The sequence below is a fragment of the Nelumbo lutea genome, chromosome 6, assembly GCF_056320005.1.
Source record: "Nelumbo lutea isolate HS-2025 chromosome 6, American lotus-T2T, whole genome shotgun sequence".
NCBI lineage: Eukaryota > Viridiplantae > Streptophyta > Magnoliopsida > Proteales > Nelumbonaceae > Nelumbo > Nelumbo lutea.
In genome coordinates, this window is record NC_142689.1 from 1,936,587 (window position 1) to 1,958,854 (window position 22,268).

Sequence of the window (22,268 nt, forward strand, 5' to 3'; positions counted from 1 at the left end):
GATGTGGCACCATTTTTTAGAGCAACGGCAACGATGCCAAATGGATGCTAAGAGTATGCAACCTCCGGCAAAGTGAAATACAAGAGGTATAAGGGGATCCTCTATCTGATAAATGGTTGAATTAGCCATGTATCACAGTCTGACAACTCTCTCTCTCTCTCTCACACACATAATATTTTAGTAGATAATGCTAAGTAATGCCCTAATGCGAGGATTGATAATTCGCTCTTTTGATTCTAACTGAAACGTTAACATAATCACATAATTCATAGAGGCAGAAATCTGATCAAAGGATTGAGTTTGAACAAACAAGACTGACATGTGACCCAAGACTGATAGTAATTAAACCCAGGAAAGATACATCTCCCGTGTTGTCATTCCTTATTCTTAACAGTAGCAAGTGCATAGCATCCAGACTAAGATCACCCGAAAAAGAACAGCTCAAGTACAAAATCCCATTAGTACTAAAGATGTGCAATTTTCAGTCAGGTAAAGTGAGGTAAGAGATCCAATTTTCCTTTGTAGGAAAGCGCGATACAAGTTCAGAACGTTTTGCTAACTCAAAGTCCTCAAATTGAAAAGCAGGAGCGCAGGTGCACCCAACAAGAGAGTAATGGCTATCAGCCTCCCTGGCTGGAGCCTTCACAAATGAATTTCCATCTTCAGAAATGATAATGTCCATTGTTGGGAATGAACCAAACCACACATTGGGGGCTACAGTGTATTGTGGTCGCTGGCCAGATTCTAGGTCATTCCCGAGGTTGGTCATCTTTATCATCCCATCATCGCTCAGCTCCAATACCTGACAGAAAAGTTGTATTTTATTGTGGAGGGGGAAGGGGGAACTTCTGTTATTTAGGGAATCCTTTGTGGTTCTTCCAATAAAAAAAAAAAAACACTTGTGGTTTTGATCTAATGCTAAAATATATTTAAGTTTTTGAAGAGAATAGTTGAAGAAGAAAGGGATATTTTATGGTAAAAGAATTTATATTGTTTCTAAGAGAAAATATATTTCACATATCATAATCTAAATCTATTTACTTTTCCAGGCAATATTAACTACCAAAAACAAAATATAATGCAACGTTCTATAAGAAAATCAAAATTGCTATTTCATGTACTGATTTCTCTGAACTATCAAAAAGCATATCTATTCAGAACCAGGATGGTTGTTCAGTTTCACTAAGACCATCTAATTGGTAGGGCACCTTTCTACAAGTCATCTTATTGGGACCAAGGAACTTAATAAGGTAGGATGATCCATATCCCATTAACAAGTACTCCAATCTACTCCATCATATAAAAATTTATGGATCAATGATTCACCCATCTGAATTGTGGGTGGGAATGGCCTAATTCAGTTGAGCAAAACAAAATCCCATCCACGTACCATGAGAGGCTCTCCCATGTAAAAGTGCCAGGTTTCTGCGCATGGGGTGCGAAGGAGATGCGCTCAATTTTATCTGCACATAGCACATAAGCTTTACTCAGATGGCAAAATGTTCTAACCACAAATAAGGTAAAGGATAATAAAGGAGGCCCAAATATGAAACATTTTTTGTCTTCAATCCTGAAAAATTATTGCAAAGACCTTGAGGCTAGGAAATATAGCACTGTCCAAACTTTAAATTGGTTGAAGCTTGGGAACATAATAGGTCCAAAACAAGCTGGTTTACAACCTTCACATTTGATCAATTATAGTAACTAGTCTAATAGAAACTGAGTTCCAAAGTTTCCACATCTGATGCAAATGTGATGTTACATATCTCCGTAATAATAAATCATGCCATCTCACATTTTCCCTATAAAATAAAATAATATCATAAGCACACTAGATACACAGGCAGACTCACAAACTCATGCAATACAAACAGAGCTCATCTGGGGGGATGTACGTAATTCAACATCAGAATCTACCAAAATTTTAAACTATAGAAACCAGCCATTAATCAATGGCTATCTATATATTTTTTTTCATCTAAAAAATGCATTACTATAAGAAAGGGTGTAGCCCCATGTACAATGCAAGCATAACATGGCAAAACAGCTCAAGGCAGAATCAGACAAGGGGCCAGTGTACTGAAAATTTTGACTTCAGAGGGACCTACCTTATACATCATAAGCCATGTGGAGTTCTCAAAAATTGGAGGGGGGAGGGGGGAGGGGAGAGAAGCATGGCTGCCCCAGCATACCCCCTGCCACCTGCTTAGGGCTATAGGAAAAAGGCATATCATCTAGCATCACTCCTAATTTCTATAAAAATGAAGAAATTTTAACACCTTAAACTCCTTAAACATGCTATGAATAAACCAATGGTTTATTCATTTAAAGACCTAAGAGCTTTAACAGATTTTATCTGTTTAAAACAGCTGAGTTGCAGAAGCTACATGAGCTAACCATAAGAATGAACATCCAAATTATTTTGTGGATAGTTAACTAAAGTGTGGTAAGATGGTAAGCCCTGATCAGAGAACTTGAGAAATGCCAATCAAAACAGATAACAGAAAAATTAAATTAGTATGTGAGCACAAGTACCTATACCTATTTATCTACAATACAACTAAGACCAAAATCCAACACATCAAATTAAGAAGAATGTAAGCGAAAACATACTCAAAGAGCTAGCAGTGAACAAACCTAAGTTCATGAACAAGTACCAATAAGGTCAAGAGAAACTTCAAGATATAACCAGAATCTATATCCAATTTTATGAACAAGTTTAACTTGTACTATAAACAAATGATTTTGGTTCAAATTATTTAAATGTTTCTAACACTGATCATATAATTGAAGACCATCACGTTTTGCACTTCACAGGTTGATAACGCATCATGTCCACTGGATGGTTTAAAGACCCATATCAATATTATCTTCGACTTAGTTCCCTATTTCAAGCGGTCTCCCTGTAATCAGACTATATTTATCACAAACCTAAGCACCAAACACACAGAAGAATGAATAATCAAATCGTTCACATACAAGAAGACAGGCACTAATGCACTTCACAGCACTAAAATTTGAATACCAGAATCCAGCAAAAAGAAAAACAAAAGGTAGAAGGAAAAATTACATATACACAGATCAAGAAACAAAACAAGTGTCCCATTAATAAGGACCCAGAAATGTACACCATCAGTAAGAGGAAAAAAATTATTTTCTTTTTGTGGATGTTCCGAAAGGAAGCTATCTTACAGATCAGATCAGTTTAAGAAAAAAAAAGTGGGATTTTCTTGGTGCTTACACTGCGGTGGAAGTAGAGATTTGGGGAGAATGATCGAAGAATCTCTGAAAGTTTCTGAGAAGAAACCTCCTTCCGGGTGAGGTTGCAGAGTCAACATTGTTGCAATCTCCGAAGCTTTCTTAGTCGAACTCATGTGTCTCTCTCTCTCTCTCTCTCTCTCTCTCTCTCTCTCTCGTGTCGTTAGTGAAGAAGAAAAGAACGTACCGGGGGAATACTGCCGCTCATGAATACATACATGTATTCAGTTGTCAGTTGTGCATACCGCACAGGTAGCTGCCGCTCGCGGGACTAATCACCTATTCTCATAGAAACAGGAAATTCCTATTCCCATCAATCAGATGCTATACCGAGCGAGCTGAACGGACAATTTAATTGATTATATTTAAATGGTTTAAATGGATATCCGATCCGTTTATAATTGGATGAAATATGGATCCATTCCTGTCGAATGCCAATTTAATTGATTTTCCCTAATTTAAATATATGATTATGTATGTAAACAAAATTTAGGAAAATTATCTAAATCCTCCCCTACGAAGCAATCGGCACGCTGTTTTTTTAAAGGGCAAATTACAAAGACACCCCCCCATGCTATGGGGTCTGTGACAAAGACTCAAAACCCCCTTCCGTTAGCTTTGCATTGATCGTTGCAATATTTTTAATTTAAGATAATTGGGAGAAAAACACTGTTCATCTTCCCCAATCTCATGATACACGAACAATGCATACATCATTGCTTATCTCTATCTCGTCACATAGATTAGTTCCTCGAAATATCAGATTATTCGTCGAAGTGTTTCGGTTTCTCGTACGCTGTGGTAAAATGGCTAGATTTTTGGCATGAGAAATGTTAGAAACCTGATAAAGTTTCAAAAGTATTTTACCTTCTTGTTTGGTGATTTGGTTGTTTTCAGGATATATATTTTTCTACAGTAAGCATAGGATTCCGACAGATTTGACTCGATATCTGGGGTTGGAAGCTAGATCAGATTGTTGTGACCGGAGACAAGTGGTGCTAGTTTTCGATGTCCATTATTTTGGGTTTAAGTGGAACCTTATTAGCTTCTATTGTTGCTGCTTCTTGTATTCCTTTGGTAAGCGTTTCGAGTTTAACGATGATTTGAATGGTCGTTGAAGCTCTAGTTTATGTTACATTACTTGTCGGAGACATATCAGAACTGGTAGGTGGAGATATCAAAGCTTGTAAAAGGTAGATAAGACTTAAGAGCTGAAAAGAAACCCTAGGAGGCTAGGTTACCTATTGAAGTTCCTTTTCTATTCTTCCGCTTGAAGAAAAAAACAAAAAAAACATAGAACTCCAGATTCTGTCGTATTCTGTTTTCCTAAGAATCCTAGAATTTTGAGAAACATGCCTGTCGAGTTGGAGAATTCGTCTACCATTATTGTTTCTACAGCTTCAATAGAAGCTTGTGTGTCTTTGTCCGGCAACCAAGTAGCCCTGCCGTCAACGACAACAAAGAAAAAGTGCAATCTTCCTGTAACCCCGAGTAAGATTAAAGATAAACATCTAATTAATATAAAAAAATTGCATCCCTTTGCCATGTTTCTTTCCTTCATTCTATTTTTTATTTGGGTTGCAGATCCAGAAGCATAGGTGATCACTCTGTCACCAAAAACCCTAATGGCAACAAATAGATTCGTGTTCGAGATCTGCAATAAGGGGTTCCAGCGAGATCAAAACTTGCAACTTCACCACCAAGGACACAATCTTCCCTGGAAGCTTAGGCAGCGATCGAGCAAGGAAGTTTGTAAGCGAGTGTATGTTTGCCCCGAGCTTTCATGTGTTCATCACAATCCGTCAAGAACCTTGGGCGATCTTACAGGAATAAAGAAACATTTCTATAGGAAGCATGGAGAGAAAAAATGGAAATGCAACAAGTGTTCGAAGAAATACGCCATCCGGTCCGATTGGAAGGCGCATTCGAAGACACGCGGAACCAGAGAATACAAATGTGGTTGCGAAACTTTGTTTTCTAGGTTTCTTTTCTCTTCCTTAATTCATCTCTTTACAAGTTCAGGCTTTGATGGTGGTGTTAACGTTGTTCCTATTGGGGAAGAGAGATCGAGGGAGAGAGAGAGAGGGAGAGAAGTAGTGATGTCTGGGAAGATGAACAATGTTTTTCTCCCAATTGTCTGAATAGTTATTACAAGGGTAGTTTGGGGATTAAAAAATATTACAACGGCGTATTTCAACGAAAAGCTAACAGAAGGGGGTCTTTGTCTCACGGTCATAGTACAATGGGGTCTTTGTCATAGACCCCATAGTATAGGGTGGTCGTCGTACAAGCATGAAAAAAATGGGAGAATAACGGTTTAGTCCAGGGTCAGAGTTTTTAGGCCCAAAATACATTTGGGTAGGTGTCAGCTCGGAATTGATGCCAATTCATGGGCGGGCAATGGTGTGTAGAGTGGGAGTAATGGACATTTTGAATATTTATAGATCTATAGTGGAAATCAGAAATCTACAATAGGCCTGTCTGTACTTTTCCATGAAAAAAAAAAAGGAGAAAGTGGACCAAAAGGTATCCTTATACTACTCTATTTTACCTATATGCGGGGTGAAGGAACCCCAAAATAACAGTTCTACGTATAGTGCTACTAACATACAAGACAAGTGAATTGTTGAAACTTGAAAGTCACAAATCGTAGAGCACGACGACATATATATAAATATCAATGTTAGGAGACCGGATCTGCTCCTCACATAGGGCGCCTCACAATGACCTTACAAGCACATCCCAACGTGCATTGAGAACATCTTTCGTACTTATGTATTATTATTTACGGAAGATGTTTCCAATGCACGGTGAGATGTGTCTGAGGTTGTTGTGAGGTGCTGTATGTGAGGAACAGATTCCATCAGTGCATTAAATTTTAATGGGCAGTTAATTATTTGAATATACCATTGGACAACCAATTCAATGTTTTCACTGCTTATTGTTCTTATGATATATGAGTGTGTTTTGAATAATTGATAAATAAAAATATAGGTAAATTGTAGATTAATACCCTCTACTTTGGGGATAGTCTCATTTTAATATCCAAATTTCAAACCAAATTTCAAAATGTGCCACTATAATACGTGAATTCCTGAAAACTATCAATTTAGTGTCCAGTGTTAGTAGTTCGTTAGTTATTTGATGCACGTGATGTCACATGTGATTTATAACATTTCGAAAATTTAAACTTACTTTATTCATTATCTTCTTCTTTGAGACTAAACTTATTACCTAAAAGTCCCAAACCATCATTGTTTATAGCCATTACCTAAAAAATGTTTCCCCTATGGATTTTAATATGTTTTTTTTTAGCTCGTGTCATTCTCAAATAAATAAACTTATTAAAAAAAAAAAGAATTTATTCATTAATCACAAGGACCATTAACAATAGAAGAAACAAGAAAATGAGAAAGGAAAAATTCTCTGGTTACTACCTCTGGTAATGGTCTTCTCTTCTTCTCTGGATATGAGATTGTAAAGAAATGAGCAGAAGCAACAGCAAGATACTAGAGAGAAATAAAAGAATTAGGATAAAATGAATTCAATATGATTAATTGGTTGATAATAAAAATTAGATGACACTCAAAGGACATTTTTGTCTTTTTATATATAACATAACGTTAATTAGCGATTTTGGACTAAACTAACCGTTTTCAGGAGTTGAAATACTACGTACAGTGGCACCTTTTTTGAAATTCTGATACTAAATTGAGACTAGCCCTAAATTATAGAGTACTAATATGCAATTTATCCTAAATTATAGAGTGCTAATCTGCAATTTACCCTAAAATTAAAATAGATGAAAATGTATTGATTGTACAAGTATTTTGAGGTTAGGGAAGAGAGAGAGATGGTTAGCAATTAGGGGTATTTATGTTCAGTCCAGATCCCCTACACTTGCGCTAATGCAATACAATAAGCAATGTAAATCATTCATCAATATTGAAGGGGGTCTGTTTGGTCAAGTCATAACCATCCACCCTCACGTTTGACTACTCTGAACCCAGATGGCATATTGGCACTTGCCCACATCAACCAGAGGTTTCTGATCCAAGGGTTGTAATTCATCCCACTTGATCAGTAATATTCAAAATTCAGTGATTTGCGAAGGGCGCAGGCAGTAAATGGTGGAATTACAAGGAGGAATAATTTTGCCAATTATACTAGAAGCATTTCATATGCACAATAGAAGGACCAGACTCTATGTACTCATCTTTGACAATCCACATCTGCAACAACCCCCACCACCAAAAAACAGTTGATGATGGATCGGTTAATAGTTTAAAACAAGAAATTAATAATACTAAAACAGCCTGAAACTGAGAAATTAAATTACCTGCTCAAAAGTGCTGAGTGAAGCCAAAATGGAGGCACCGATCCACACACGCACTGTACTTCTACTTCCAGCTCGATCAGGAGGAGCTAGCCACCAGTCTCACCCTGATTGAAGGAGGTGCCTGTGAGGCGCCCATTTGTCAGGAACAGATCCCGTCACCTCCGGTAAAACCAGCCTACGTATACACACCGGAATTAAAATTAATTATATTCCTTCATTAGCTACTAGCTATTAATTTTGGATTGTTGACGACTTAATTTAGAATAAAAAAGAGATTGCAAATTAAAATGAGATGATGATCATCGCTCGCTCACCTTTATAGAGCCAGATCCATTGTCACAGGCAATTATATATTTATATTGCACTGCTCGAGCTTCGTTGTAGATCGAAATTCATCATGCTTTATTGTAAGTTGTAACTCGACGGACAAGTAATTAATTAAGGCGCGGGAGGTGAGGTTGAAGGGACTAGAATGCTCACGTTTATTTTAATATAAACAAGTGAATGCCAAAAAAAAGGACCCTTTTTTTTCCCTTGTTCCTCCTCCTTATTCACAAACGCTGCATGGGCCATTGGGCCTCCTCTTGCCTCGATCTCCTATGGGCTGACGATCAAAGTATAAAATTTCTCAAAAAAGCCCAACCGCAAGTGGATGGAAATTTTGATGAAAGCTGTTTAATGTGACAGTTCTGCTAGAGCTAGTGCTAGATGCCGCATACATGTGGGAGGAAAGGATTAATAAGCTAGGCCTTGCAAAAATTTTACACTTGGTTGCTGGGCTGGGTTGAATGAAAACATCACACTTTGATCTAAGTCCTTAAAATTAACAACCATTAAGAGCTAATGGCGTTAGACTTTTCAAAAATGCTCTTGATGAGGGTGGATTTGGCCCTCCAATAACATTGTGACACATGGCATTTTAAAACAATTAGGTGACATCTAGAACCATTTAGGCAACAACTTGCCTTAGCGAAGAGGATGGTGTCCCAGTTGGCGGCCTGGCAACCTGCATAGGCGCCAAACTGGAAACCTGGCACAGGCGCCGACCTGGCGACCTGCGAGACGTGCTCATCGACAAATTCGACATGCATATCTCAACAATCCCATGATCCTTGGAAGTTGGCCCACGTACCAAACGATTCGGAGGGTGGTCAATGTGCATGGTGGTTGCCTCCGGGAATCTTGGACCACTTAGGCGACCTCTCGAAAATCTTGGATACGATGCGTGAATCCCACACCAGACAATGCCTATATAAAGGCACCAACTCCAATGGCATGGAGAAGGGGGGCAAATAAGCATATTCTACCTCTCATACTTTATGATTTTTAGCTCGCATTCTACTATGAGAGTACTGACTTAAGCATCGGAGCGACCTCACCGGGTTAGCCACCCCGGGTCCTCTGACATTGATTCATTGCAGGTATCTAAAGAATTACGAAGCTCAACAATCAATCCAGCTCGGCACCTAGCCTACCCCCAGCTCAGCCTGGTTAGCTCGACACTTAGTTCACTCCCAGCTCGCTCTGGTCAGCTCGACACCTAAAATGCAGCTTGACACCTAATCTACAGCTCGGCCCAGTCAGCTCAGCACCTAGCCTGCCCCCAACTCGGCCTGGTCAGCTCGACACCTAGTCTACTCCTAGCTCGGCATCCAGGTCCTCACCCAGCAAAATTCTCCACTTCGGCCTCTAAGTCATCGGCCACTTGGAAGCAGACCAAATGACGAGGTACTTAGCCAAAATTTGATTTATCAATTGGTGCCATCTGTGGGAAATGCTACAAAAAGCTAAGTTCTCATCTTTTTAAAGGCTAAGTCCTCTTCTTCCAAAAAGCTAAATTCTCACCTTTTAGAAACTAAAGCTCTTACTTTCTAATTTCCATTTTTTATGAACTCAAAGACTAAGTAGGAAACTGATGGCCAATAGCTCTGCCGACTTTATTTCAACTCGGATAAAGCCTCATCAGTCATCTTTGCAAGGTGCCCTCTACAAGATGAGCTCTTCGTGACTCCCACGGGAGTTGGCAGCCAACGGACAGCACGGACGCCCTTGCTGGTCGATCATTCGAGGGCTCCCACGCGAGATGGTGACCTAACGTCAGTAGTGTTGCCCCCGTAGGTCGAGCTCCCAGTAGCTTTTTGTAGGAGTGGGTGACCGACGTCACTAACGAGGCTGATGTAGCGCAACCATAACTCTAAAGTGCCAAGATGATAAAAGACCTCGGCACCACATAAGACCCAGTTGCCTCTTTGGCATGGGCAAAATCAAGGGTAAGGAGAGTGGACTGTGAGTCGCTCCCATAGCCCAAGGGCTAAAGTACCGAGCTGATAAAAGATCTCGTCACCACATAAGACCCAGTCACCTCTTCAGCATGGGCAAAATCAAGGGTAAGGAGAGTGGACTACGAGCCGCTCCCAGATTCCAAGGCTGCAAACACTTGGGCTCTTCCGACCTGAGAAGCAAATTGGATTGACGCTTACGAGCTCATCGAATTAGTCATTCCAGGACAAAAGGAGTAATCTACTCCCTTCGCCGATTTACTTTCATCCTGAGAGTGGGGGGCAAATGATGAGGGCGGATTTGGCCCTCCAATGACATTGTGACACATGGCATCTCAGAACAACTAGGTGACATCCGGAACCACTTAGGCAACAACTTGCCTTAGCCAAGAGGATGGTGTCACAGCTGGTGGCCTGGCACAGGCGCCGAACTGGCGACTTGGCACAGGCGCCGAATTGGTGATTTGGCACAGGCGCCGAACTGGCGACTTGGCACAGGCACCGAACTAGCAGCCTGGCACAGGCGCCGAACTGGCGGCCTAGCACAAGCGCCAACCTGGCGACCTAGCACAGGCGCCGAACTGGCAGCCTGGCATAGGCGCCGACCTGGCGACCTAGCACAAGCGCCGAACTGGCAGCCTGGCAGCCTGGCACAGGCGCCGACCTGGCAACCTACGAGACGTGCTTGCCGACAAATTCAGCATGCATATCCCAACACTCCCACGATCCTTGGAAGTTGGCCCACGTACCGAACGATCCGGAGGGTGGTCAATGTGCATGGCGATTGCCTCCGGGAATCTCGGACCACTTAGGCGACCTCTCAAAAATCTCGGATACGGTGCGTGAAGCCCACGCCAGACAATGCCTATATAAAGGCACCAACCCCAATGGCATGGAGGGGGGGCAAGTAAGCATATTCTACCCATCATACTTTATGATTTTTAGCTCGCAATCTATTACGAGAGTATTGACTTAAGCATCGGAGCGACATCGTCGGGTTAGCCACCCCGGGTCCTTTGACATTGATTCCTTGCAGGTCTCTAAAGAATTACGAAGCTCAACAATCAATCTAGCTCGGCAGTCTGGTCAGCTCGGCACCTAACATGCAGCTCGACCCTTTGGTCAGCTTGGCACCTAATCTGCAGCTCGGCCCAGTCAACTCGACACCTAGCCTGCCCCCAACTCAGCCTGTTCAGCTTGGCACCTAGCCTCCTCACCCAGCAAAATTCTCTACTTCGGCCTCTGAGTCATCGGCCACTTGAAAACAGACCAAATGATGAGATACTTAGCCAAAAATTGATTCATCAGCTCCGATCTCACAAATCCAAGGAAGTTTGAACTTTAAACCATGATAGTCTAGACTGGAGTATAGAACTAAATTTTGTTATGCGTACGTTATGATTCCTTTGGGAAACAAGAAACGATGCGTTCTTTCAACATTTAAATCCTAGAATAGATATAGTTCATGCCAAGTGCTCTATTTTGTCACTCTGTTTAAAAATGCTCACAATGTATCGAACAGGGATAGACAGGGTAACAGAAGTTGGCAAAGTGTTGGATTGATGCCCTCTTGCTCTTGGAGACAATAGTGATGATGCATGCCTACATTTCTTTTCTTTATAAAGATGGGCACAAAACTTTTAAATTTTCATCCCTGACCAACCATTGCTCATTGCTCTGCTTTTCATTTACATAAAAAACAATTAAAATATTTCCAATGACTGTGTAGTCTAGATGGTAAGTTTGCATTAATTAATTCCTCCCTTTGAGGAGGTGCGGATTCGAACCCATAGAAATGCAGGTTCTCAGCATCCTGTATGTCTATGTCATTGTCTCATTGAAAGGAGCGGAAACTAAATGATATATCAAGTATTTCTACCTGAAAAGAAAAAGAAAAAGAAAAAAAATGTCTATTTTGAAGAAAACAAAGGAAGCATCAGAATTTGAGTTGTTTGAGATAGAGGTGGCTAGCGAGCTTTGAATTTTCTATACAGTCATGTAATGTAAGAAACCCATCAGAAATTGTGTGCATTCGTTTTTCCTACCTTTATATTGACGTGTATCTAATTAACTAATTACTTGGTCGCATCTATGGAAGCACCAGCTCAAAAATGATTGTTAGTATAGCTTCGCCTTCTGTATGCTTAGATATGCCCAGTTGGTGGAAGCATCAAGCATATGTACACCGCCTAGACCATCCACTGAGACTGCAGACCGCCTCCTGTATGTCAGAAGAAAAGAAAAAAAAAAAAAAAAAAAATATATATATATATATATATATATATATATATATATATATGTAAGAATTGATTCAATTAATTTAATCCTCTAGACCAAGAACAACTCATAACTATGCTATGCTTAGTTTTTAATTTGCCTTTCTCAAATAAAAGTTAGAGTAATAATCTTCATAGGTAGGGTTGTGTGAAAGTATGGGCTTTGGCCTATTTGACATGTGCTATTAATTGCAACTCGGTTCCACCAAATGGGATATAAGGCAGTGTTTGGCTTCACAAAAAATAAGAAAATACAGTAGAAGTTGTGAACTGAAGCCCTATAGTGATATAATTCATGTGTTTGATATAACACATGAATTAAGGGAAGCACTCCTGACCTATAGGATTCATTATTCTCTACTAGTTAAAAAAATAAAATTAAGCAAAGGGAAATAACACTGGTGGTTCATCTGAGATACAGATCCATCAGTACTTTAAGGCACATATAGCTAGCTAATAAAAACTAATTAAAGCAAGAATGAAATTAATTAAGAAAATAAATAGAGAGAAAAAGCATTCGAGAAGGAAAAATTTTGCTATTAAAACTATACGAGCAAAAGGAAATAATAATTTGAATTCTATACCTTTGAAAGAAGTAGATAAATGTAAGTTACAAAGAAATTTCATTGCAAAAATAAATACAAGAAAAATCTAAACTTGCAAAATTATAGGAAAGCCAATAAAATAAAGCATTGCCTAAACCAATAAACGGCATAAATCTAATTCCACTTTCAACATTTGACAAACATAGCCTTTATTCAGAACCGGTTTTCTCCATTAATCCACTGATACGATTAATGCAAATAAGAAGAAAAGAAAATGCCCAAATAAAACCAGTTTTGGTTGGATGGACATCCTTCCTATTGTTTGGTTTTCCCAAATATATACGTCGCCTTATCCCTATCTATTTTGCAATTCACATGCAGTTACTAGCTAGTTTATCATCTGTGCAGGTTTTGAATCCATGTCCTCCTCATGTTTACATTTCATTTGACTTGATATCAGGCAAAGATTTGAAGGAATTTTTGTTTTGTTTTTACTTTCATTTCTAATTATTTTTATTTTCCTGGTTTTCCGTGGAGGACGAAAGAAATTCCTTAATTATAGTGCATGCCAAATGCCATTGTTCCAGCAATGAGTGGTACTATGAAATGGTGAAGGCAAAGGTATGATTTTGATGCCCAGCACCAGCACCAGCAGGGTGCAGGAGGTTTGGTGCACCGGAAGGAGACAACAATGGCAACTGGGCATACCCATCTCTCCTCATTGATAATGATGATGGAGTAGTAGCTAATTGCAGTGATCTACCTTCATTGTTGGATCCCTCAACCTGCACCTCCTCTATTCTCCTGATGGCTTCTTTCATATCAGGCCGTTGTTCAGGAACGCTCTCCGTGCAAGCTGCACCGATGTGCAGGAGCCGTTCCATCTCACCAAGCGAATTTGTAGCGCTCGCAATTTCTGGATCGAACAACTCACGTTCCCTCTTCTCAGACATTGCAGATAGCACCCATTCCACCACATCTGTCCCACCCTTTCCATTGTTTAGATATTGACAAGGGAATTTTCCTGTTAGTATCTCAAGAATGACGATGCCAAGGCAGTATACGTCACATTTTGGAGAGACGTGGCGATATTGTAAGGACTCAGGGGCTTTGTAGGCGAACATGGCTTGCGCGCCTTGAGTGGGACTCACCACGGCGCAAAACCCATAGTCGGACAGTAGTGGCTCGCCGTCATTAGGGCTGAGAAGAATATTACTAGACTTGAGGTTGCCATGTGGCAAGTCAAGCGAAGCAAGTTCTGTGTGGAGATAACCCATTCCTCGAGCAATTCCTTGAACAATCTTTAGACGGGCAGGCCAGTTGAACTCTGCATGGGAAGGTCCACGGTCGCCTGATATATATACATACGAAAAACAAAAAATGCATATGTGCATTTGGTTAACAAAGTATTTATGTATGGAGATTGCAGATTAATTTCACTCTCTCTCTCTTTCTCTATTGATACTGATCAATTTCCAACCAAACAACAAACATGAATTGGAATAAGATAATCTAAATTAAAAGAGAATTAAGAAGAATAACTAATGAATATTAATTAATTTGATGATGATGGCAAAAGAAGATCAAGAGGCATATATTAATATTATATACCATACCATGTAATAAATATAACAAGCTTCCTTTGTTGATGTATTCGTAGACCAGCAGCTTCTCCTCCTTTCTATAATAGTAAGCCAAGGGAGTCAAGACGTTGGGGTGGCGTAGTCCCCCAATTCGCCTCATCTCCATGTCAAACCCGTCCTTTCCTACTCTATTCATATCTTTCATCCTCTTCACCACCACCGTCACCCCATTACTCATTACTGCCTTGTATGCCGACCCCAATCCGCCCGTCCCCAACACCTCCGCCGCCGCCTTCATTAAATCCGGTAGCCCGAACACACCCTTCTCATCATTCACTATTACCAGTTCGCCCATTGATGCTGCACTTTTACCATTCTGTGACCCTCTTTTGCTTGATGAGTCTGCCCCTCTCCGAACAGAATCGCCCTTTTTGCTATGGACCGATGACGGGACATGCACTTCTACTGCGTGATCTAGGTTCTCCCTCCCCAGAACGTTGAATTTATCCTCCCTTTTTCTCAGGATGAAAATTGCACCCACCCCAAGCAAAAGAACCACCATAACCAACGTCAGCGCCGCAGCTGCCACATTGTTGTGTTTTGGTGCATTATTTGGGTTTGATCTGTTCGATATTGCTCCGATTGAATCCTCCGCCATTGCATCCACACCACATTTCTTGCCCACTTGTGACCCGCAAAGCCCGCCATTGCCCGCAAAGCAACTGCTGCCGAATTTTGATAGGCTTGCTGGAATCTCTCCTTCCAGTTTGTTGTTCGACATGTTAAGGGATACCAATGATGGTTGTCCGATATCTGGAATATGCCCTGAGAAATGATTGTCCTCGAGATGCAGTTCAATGAGATGAGACAGCTTAGCCAATGACTCTGGAATTTGCCCTGTAAATTCATTTCCAGATAGCCAGAGCTTCTTTAAGGAATCCATATTCAAGAAGTAATCGGAGGGTATTCCCCCCGAAAACCGATTCCCAGATAAGTAAATGACCTTCAAAGCAATGAGGCGATTGAAAGCGGGAATCGGGCCCGTGAAAGCGTTGCTCTTAAAATTAAGAGTACGTAGGCCAGGGATTTCATTCAAGGCTTCTGTATCAATATTTCCTGAGAGACCCATAGAGGCTAGCCGGAGGCCAGTGACGAAGCCATTAAAGCAAACTACACCAGCCCACGGGGTATTCCCAGTGCAAGGAAATGAATCAGTGGTCCATGAATCGAGTGCCTTAGTATTGACGAACGATTTTTTGAGTTTGAGGAGCGCCTCCACATCCGACGATGATCCTAATGCTAGACGAGATAAGGAAAAGAAAAGAAAAAGAGACTGACAAAGAAAGCGAACAGCGGCCATTGCTTGGCCGGAAATTTGCGTCCTCCCCGGGAAGGAACGGGCCGCTGTTCCAAGGGATGCAGATCAGAAATTCTTTCCCGGTGGGTATTTGGTTTTCTTTATCTTGTTCCATTCCCGTCGTGGTGTGGTTTTTGGAAGGGCTGTGATGAAGGAGGTGGCCAGTAGAAGACAAACTAAGAATAGGACGGGGTTTGAGGCAAGAGAGAAATGAGGAGGACCTGCCTCTGACCAAGTCAGCGAACAAGTACTAAAATAACGGTTGATTAACGTTGGTAGAATTTTGGTGTGGTGGCTGTGGCTGTGGCCCCGCCCACCTACCCACCCTCAAATCTGATCAATAACCTTCAGCCCTCATCAACCTCATTACTCAATCATTAGGATTAGGCCCTGGGGCAGGGCTCATCATCACCAATCACCATTAATAACTTAACATTTTCTTGAGGCTCATGTGTTTTATACTTTTATTTATGAAAATTCCAGCACACTACACATTTGTTCTTATCGTAGATGTGCCTATATTTTTACTAAAAAGTAAAAACCTAGCTTACATTTTTTTTTCTCAAACGTCTCTCTTTATTTTCGCTTGTTGTTGGAAGTTGGAATGGACCGCCCACCGCAGGAGCTTGTACATTGTACTCTACCGTTCCAATGTCTTTCTTTAATTACTCATTCTTTTTTATATCTCTATCCATGATTTCCGAAGTATTAAATTGAGCCAATCATATGAATCCTTTTCTGATAAGTGATCTCATGGGCTATTTTATTCGCTGATCGGCGCACATGGGCTACTTTGTTTGCCTACCTCTTCTTTAAGTGATCACTGGCTAATTTTGCTAGATTTATCAAACTTATATGTTAAAACCAATGTTTTCAATCCACCTTTGATTCGGCCGGTGAAACCGTTCGATTGTTATCTGGTCAGGATTTTGGGTACGGTTCAGTCAACACCTGTCAAATGATCAAAAATTGTTGATTTGGTCAAGAATTATTTGATTTAGCCAGTTTGACCTTTGATCCATTCGACCCAATGATTAAGTTGAGTTGTACATTCAATGCATGCAAAATATTTAGGGGTCATAACTTTACATTCCAATGTTTGATTGGGTTGATTTTTTTTTTTTTATTTTGGATAATTTTTCGAGATCTATGCATCCCAAAGTGCCCTAGGCACTTTTCCCTACTATTTTCACAAAAAAAAAAACCATTTTTTAGCTTCAAATTGCAATTTTTAATATTTTTATAAATAAATAATTAAAAATTAAATTAAATATAAAATAATACATATAATATATCTAAAACATATTTATACATTATTTATTGTTAAAATATATATTTATACATACATATATATACATGTATATACATACATACATACACACACATATATGTGCTGATATGGCATGATCTGAACCATTCAACCCAGCCGATTGAACCAGTGACAACAACCCGAAGGCACAAACAGTTCGGCCTTTGAGACAATTTTTAAAACATTGATTAAAACATTCTATTTTCAAATATTACACTACAAATATTCAAACGCTTCAATAACATTTAGGTAGAGGTACAAAGAAAGAAAATCTAGTAAAATTGGGTTGCAACATGGGCGGGCTCGAGTTAGGGATATGTTATAACTTGAATGGGCTCAGGCTTGATGTTTTGTAAATTTCTCAAGTCGGATATCCAAATTGCACCTTTACTTAAGCTGCCAATCGGTCGGATTGGGTCCTAGACAACGATGGAACCAGTACTGACCCAATTATAATGAGAACACAAGACTCAAAATATGAACGGAATCAATTATGAATCGAGACAATCGGGCCTGATCTAATTATAATTTATATCTTTAATATGATAACATGGAACTTCATTTTTAATAATATAATCTTAATAAAAAATAATAACTTTATATGTTGATAAACCAAGTTCTTTTAAGTTTTAACTCTAAAAGTATCTTATATACACTATAAAATTTAACATTTAGACATAAAATATAACAAAATGAACTGAGACTTTTATATATTATTAATTACATTATCAGTTTAGGTTTTAATCGCAAGGTTTTAGAAACCAACTCAGAAATGGAACTGTTCTAGGCACCATTTTTGGTTTGGTGGTTCAACCATCCAGGTCAAATGATTTGACTCATGACATCATAAATAAATTAAAAAACAAAAAATATTTATATATAATAATAAATACCATAAAAGTTAAATAAAATTCAGAAAATATAAGAAAAAGGGCATCATATGAAAAGCTAAAAATGTCTAAATATAAAATTAATAAAATAAAAAATCCAAAAAAATATAGAAAAAACACATAAATTTGCAAAATAAAAAATTGCAGATATGTTTCCAGTGTATGAAGTATTATTTTGAGGTTTTAACCTTCTAAGGTTATATGATGAATTTCATGATTCATGCCTTAATCTTATGCAAAAGTAAACCTATAAAATGTATCCCACAAAAATTGCAAAAAAGAAAAGAAAAAAATACAGATATGTTTCATAATTCCAAGTGTATGAAGTATCACGTATCCCACTAATCATATTAGTTTCATACTTTGAATTTAACCCACTAATCATATCATTTCAATGGAGTGAAACAAAATGATATTCCATTCCTTTCAAAAGTTGGATTATTTCAAATGAAGTATTGTATACCTTCATTTGATGACCTAAAATTAAAATAGCATCCTCATGAATCTACCCTCTTATTCTTTTTGCTAAAAGCTTTACTTTCACTCAAAGCTTTTATTTTTATGTTCTATGCATGAGATTCATAAATACAGAATATGAAAATAAGACAAAATGGTATTCAAAGAGACTCACCTTACGCCAACAATTTTCCATAAAGTAATGGCTCACGGTGAGTTGCATCAGTGGGTCAAAATGCCTTTTATGACTCCCTCTTTAGGGTGTGTTTCATCTTCATCTGCATCTAGATGGCCATGTCCTGAATTTTTCCCCAACTCTCATTGAAAAAATTATAGTCATCTAAAAATAAATAAATAGATAAATTTAGAATTCTATACACATTAGTCATAAGGTTCAAGACTCAAGGCTAGAATATAAAACCAAGAATATGAGATGATATTAACCAAGTTACTTTCATCCATAAATCTTTTGTTTGCTTGAAATTCCAATATTAGATTTGTTGTACCATCACCACAAAACATATTATCATTTTCAGCATTGTCAAGTAATGGAGGATTCTTGTCCTCATGTATCACCCAATCTACCAAAATATCAATATGATCATCATCTTCAATTAGGTCAAACTTTTGAATTTGTCTCATACAAGTTATTATCACAAATGAAAAAGTAAGATGTAGTGGCATAAGAAATTAGAAATACATTAGATACTAATAAATAATATGCATTATGAAACATAAAATATATACCCATCCATCAAACACAAGTTATAGTGAACAGAGGATGCGATTCTACAGTAATATACTAGTTTAACCTTTTGAACAAAGCATGTGGTATGATATAAATACAAAGTTTAAGCTTCAAAGAATACAATAATATACTAGTTTAAGCATCAAAGAAAAGTAGAAAACAGGGGGATGCAATTCTGCAATAGCTCTCGACTCTAATGGAGTTTCCACAGCTCAATACTTATTGGCTGATATAAGTGGTGGTTTTTGGATATGATCATATGAGAGAAAAATGAAAAAAAAAACACAAAAAATGCAAGTTTTTTTACCTAATAATCGTTGTTGTAATCCTTCCACAGTGGTCGCTGACAGTCGTAGCGAATCTTGGTCACCAAAGGTTGGATGTTCGAAAGCATAGGTGTTAGTGTTGTTATCGTTCCCTTCAAGAGATGTTGGACCGTGGAGTATGGATTTTTACCCCAAACCAGAGTCTTCCATTGTGTTCGTCAATTGATGCTACAAATCTTGGTCGCTGGCAAGTGGTTGTTCGGACTTTGGTCGAATGTTTAGAAGTTGGGACATGTTTGTCATTTTATTTTTTGTTTTATTTTAGTTTTAAGATAAAATAATAAATCAATATAAATTTAAATGTCAAACCGCTAACTGTTGCCCAAGTTGAACAGGTCAACAATTCGACTATCTAGGTCAATAATTTTTTAAACAATTTCAATGGTTTTGGACTGGACGATGATTCATGGTAAAAATGGAACCATTCAAGCGACCGATTTCCGGTCTAAATGGTCCAACCATTTAGGCCAACAATGGTTCGAAAACCTTGTTTAATCAATAACAAAAAACCGGCCCCAACCTAATTATATTTGGGAAACAAAACTTAGAAGCAGAACTGAGAATCAGTTCAGCTCCATTGGTAGACCAATGTGATAACTCTTCCTTCGTGTGCATAACAGGTCATGTTTTCAAACAATTGAGTAAGTTGGTTTTCTTTTTCTTTCAACTACTTGGTGTTCACTACTCTATTGGAAATTGCAACTATTGCTTGCATGTTTGACAACATGGTTGGTTTTGTTTTTAAGAACAAAAACAACTATTATATCATTAAAGTTGTATTGTTTTTATTAAAATTATTTGGGAAAATTCATGATCAGTATCTTGAATTTTATGGGTTGTGTCAAGTCAGTCCCTGAAACTTCAAAACGTGTATCTACAGTACCCTAAACTTTCAAATTGTGTCTAATAGATCCCTATTCGTTAACAGATGTTAATAGATAAGTGAAATAACAAAAATACCCATTAGGTACCATCTAATTTTCTTTTTCTACCACTTCCACATAAACCAATTCATGAGCTTAGCAACTTGAAATGGTAGCACTTAAGATGCAACGATTGTGAAGGAGAATCTTTGCATTCATTAATGTTGAGTTCCTACGGTCTTCTTTTCAATGTCTAGGGAGCAAGAACTTCAACAATTGATCGGTGTCTGGTTTCATAACCCTTATCCTCCTTTCCTTCTTTTAACACTTAGATGAAATTGGTAAAGTGGTCTATAAAACTTAGAGATGTAGAATTGACGAAGAGAAATGTTGTTTTTCTTCATTAAAATAATCAAGTATATATAGGCAATTATTACAAGGAGGTGACATGGCATTTACAAAGGAAACCACCAAAACATATTCGCAACTAAATCAGTGACCAATTAACGGATGATAACAAACTCATTCTCAAGAGTGAGGTTTATCGCAGCCTCATCGCATAACTTCTCAGGTGAGGTGCATCATAGCTTCAGTGCTATAGCAGCTTCATCACATAACTTCTCGAGTGAGGTTCATCGTAGCTTTAGCACAGGAGTAAAGTTCATCGCAAGTTGCTTTATCGCAACTTGCGTCATCTGGGAATTTTCTCTAATACTCCCCCTTCAAGTTGGAGCATGAGGGTTAAAAATGCCCAGCTTGGGTAACAAAGATGCAAGTCTATCTCGACCAACTGCATTAGTGAAAATATCTGCAAGATGAGCTGATGTAGGTAGATGAACAATAGTTATAGCTTTGAACTGAAGGTGTTATCATATGAAGTGGAAATCTATTTCGATGTGTTTGGTATGCTCATGGAACACTGGATTAGCAGCGGTGTGGAGTGCTGCCTTGTTATCATAGTACAACTGCATCGGTTGTGGATGAGAAAGACCAAGATCCGAGAAGATTTCCTTCAGCCATAATAGTTCACTGGTAGTGGCTGCCATTGCATGGTATCCTGCTTCAGTAGAAGAGCGGGCCACTATTGCTTTCTTCTTGCTCTTCCATGACAATGGAGATTGTCCTAGAGTTGTGAGATAGCCGGTGACTGATTTCTGACTGGTTGGGCAACCTTCGAGTCACAATAAAGTCGCAATTGGAGATCACAATCAACCAGAAGAAGTATACCTTGTTCAAGTGTAGCTTTCAGGTATCAGAGGACGTGCATTGCAGTATCCAAATGTCGTTGTCTAGGACCACTCATAAACTAACTTAGAATGTGAATTGAATAAGTGAGTTCTGGTGTTGTAATGGTGAGATAGAGGAGACGACCCACAAGTCGTTTATACTGATTGGGTTGAGCAATTGGCTCACCAGATTCAGGTCCCAAATGAAGTTATCGCAACTTCATCGCATAACTTCTCGAGTGAGGTGCATCGCAGCTTCATCGCATAAGTTCTTGAGTGAGGTTCGTCGCAGCTTTAGCGCAGGAGTAAAGTTTATCGCAAGTTACTTTATCGCAACTTGCATCATTTGGGTATTCCCTCTAATATGGTAAAAAAATACCATAAATGATAATTTTATCATTTTAAAATTATTTAATGTGCACTTATGTCTTGAGTGACGATCAATTAATAATAATAATAAGAACCTATTAGACACATTTTGAAAATTCAGAGTAATGTATAACCGAAGACTGACTTAACACAACCCCAAATACAAGGTAAATTCTTTTCAAAAACAAAACCAATCACATGGTTAACACACGCTCTTAGTGAGTAGTGATAATATACCGGCAAAGTGGAGCAAAATGGTGATGTGCATGGCATTATTTTATTATCAAATTGGAAAGAATAATGATCCCTAATGGCTGAAGGCTGAGGTCACTCATTCGGTTGACTTTAAAACCATTGGCTCATCAGACATTAATTATCAAACAGGATCTAACTTCATTCCACTAATGCAACAAAGCCCCAAGTAAAATGGATCATAACAAAAAG

The 22,268-nt window shown here is 38.7% G+C and overlaps 2 protein-coding genes and 2 long non-coding RNA genes across 6 annotated transcripts; 1 reads left to right on the top strand and 3 right to left on the bottom strand.

Moving 5' to 3' along the window:
* Positions 1 to 322: 322 nt before the first annotated feature.
* LOC148846769 (uncharacterized) lies at positions 323 to 3,510 on the bottom strand. Its single transcript, XM_088949423.1, has 3 exons — positions 3,242 to 3,510; positions 1,391 to 1,452; positions 323 to 802 (listed from the first exon to the last, which is right to left on the bottom strand). The coding sequence occupies exons 1-3, from the start codon at positions 3,372 to 3,374 to the stop codon at positions 482 to 484; spliced, it is 516 nt and encodes a 171-aa protein (XP_088805549.1). The 5' UTR covers positions 3,375 to 3,510; the 3' UTR covers positions 323 to 481.
* Positions 3,511 to 3,888: 378 nt separating this feature from the next.
* LOC148846770 (uncharacterized) lies at positions 3,889 to 5,285 on the top strand. The gene is made up of 2 exons (XR_016101405.1): positions 3,889 to 4,749; positions 4,843 to 5,285. It is a non-coding gene; the product is annotated as an uncharacterized LOC148846770 (long non-coding RNA).
* A 1,829-nt stretch (positions 5,286 to 7,114) lies between these two features.
* LOC148846771 (uncharacterized) lies at positions 7,115 to 9,217 on the bottom strand. The gene is made up of 3 exons (XR_016100421.1): positions 7,912 to 9,217; positions 7,598 to 7,772; positions 7,115 to 7,490 (listed from the first exon to the last, which is right to left on the bottom strand). It is a non-coding gene; the product is annotated as an uncharacterized LOC148846771 (long non-coding RNA).
* A 2,369-nt stretch (positions 9,218 to 11,586) lies between these two features.
* On the bottom strand, positions 11,587 to 15,770 carry LOC148846772 (pollen receptor-like kinase 3). Of its 3 annotated transcripts, XR_016100423.1 has the most exons (4): positions 14,314 to 15,770; positions 13,461 to 14,048; positions 11,922 to 12,083; positions 11,587 to 11,755 (listed from the first exon to the last, which is right to left on the bottom strand). XR_016100423.1 is itself a non-coding variant. In XM_088948643.1 (3 exons), exons 1-3 carry the CDS (start codon positions 15,638 to 15,640, stop codon positions 11,995 to 11,997), a joined length of 2,004 nt encoding a protein of 667 aa, XP_088804769.1. In that variant the 5' UTR covers positions 15,641 to 15,770; the 3' UTR covers positions 11,763 to 11,994. The 3 variants fall into 3 exon arrangements, 2 of the variants coding, with proteins under 2 accessions (XP_088804769.1, XP_088804770.1); XM_088948643.1 differs by lacking the exon at positions 11,587 to 11,755 and having other exon boundaries at positions 11,763 to 12,083; XM_088948644.1 differs by lacking the exon at positions 11,587 to 11,755 and having other exon boundaries at positions 11,763 to 12,097.
* Between the last annotated feature and the right edge of the window lie 6,498 nt (positions 15,771 to 22,268).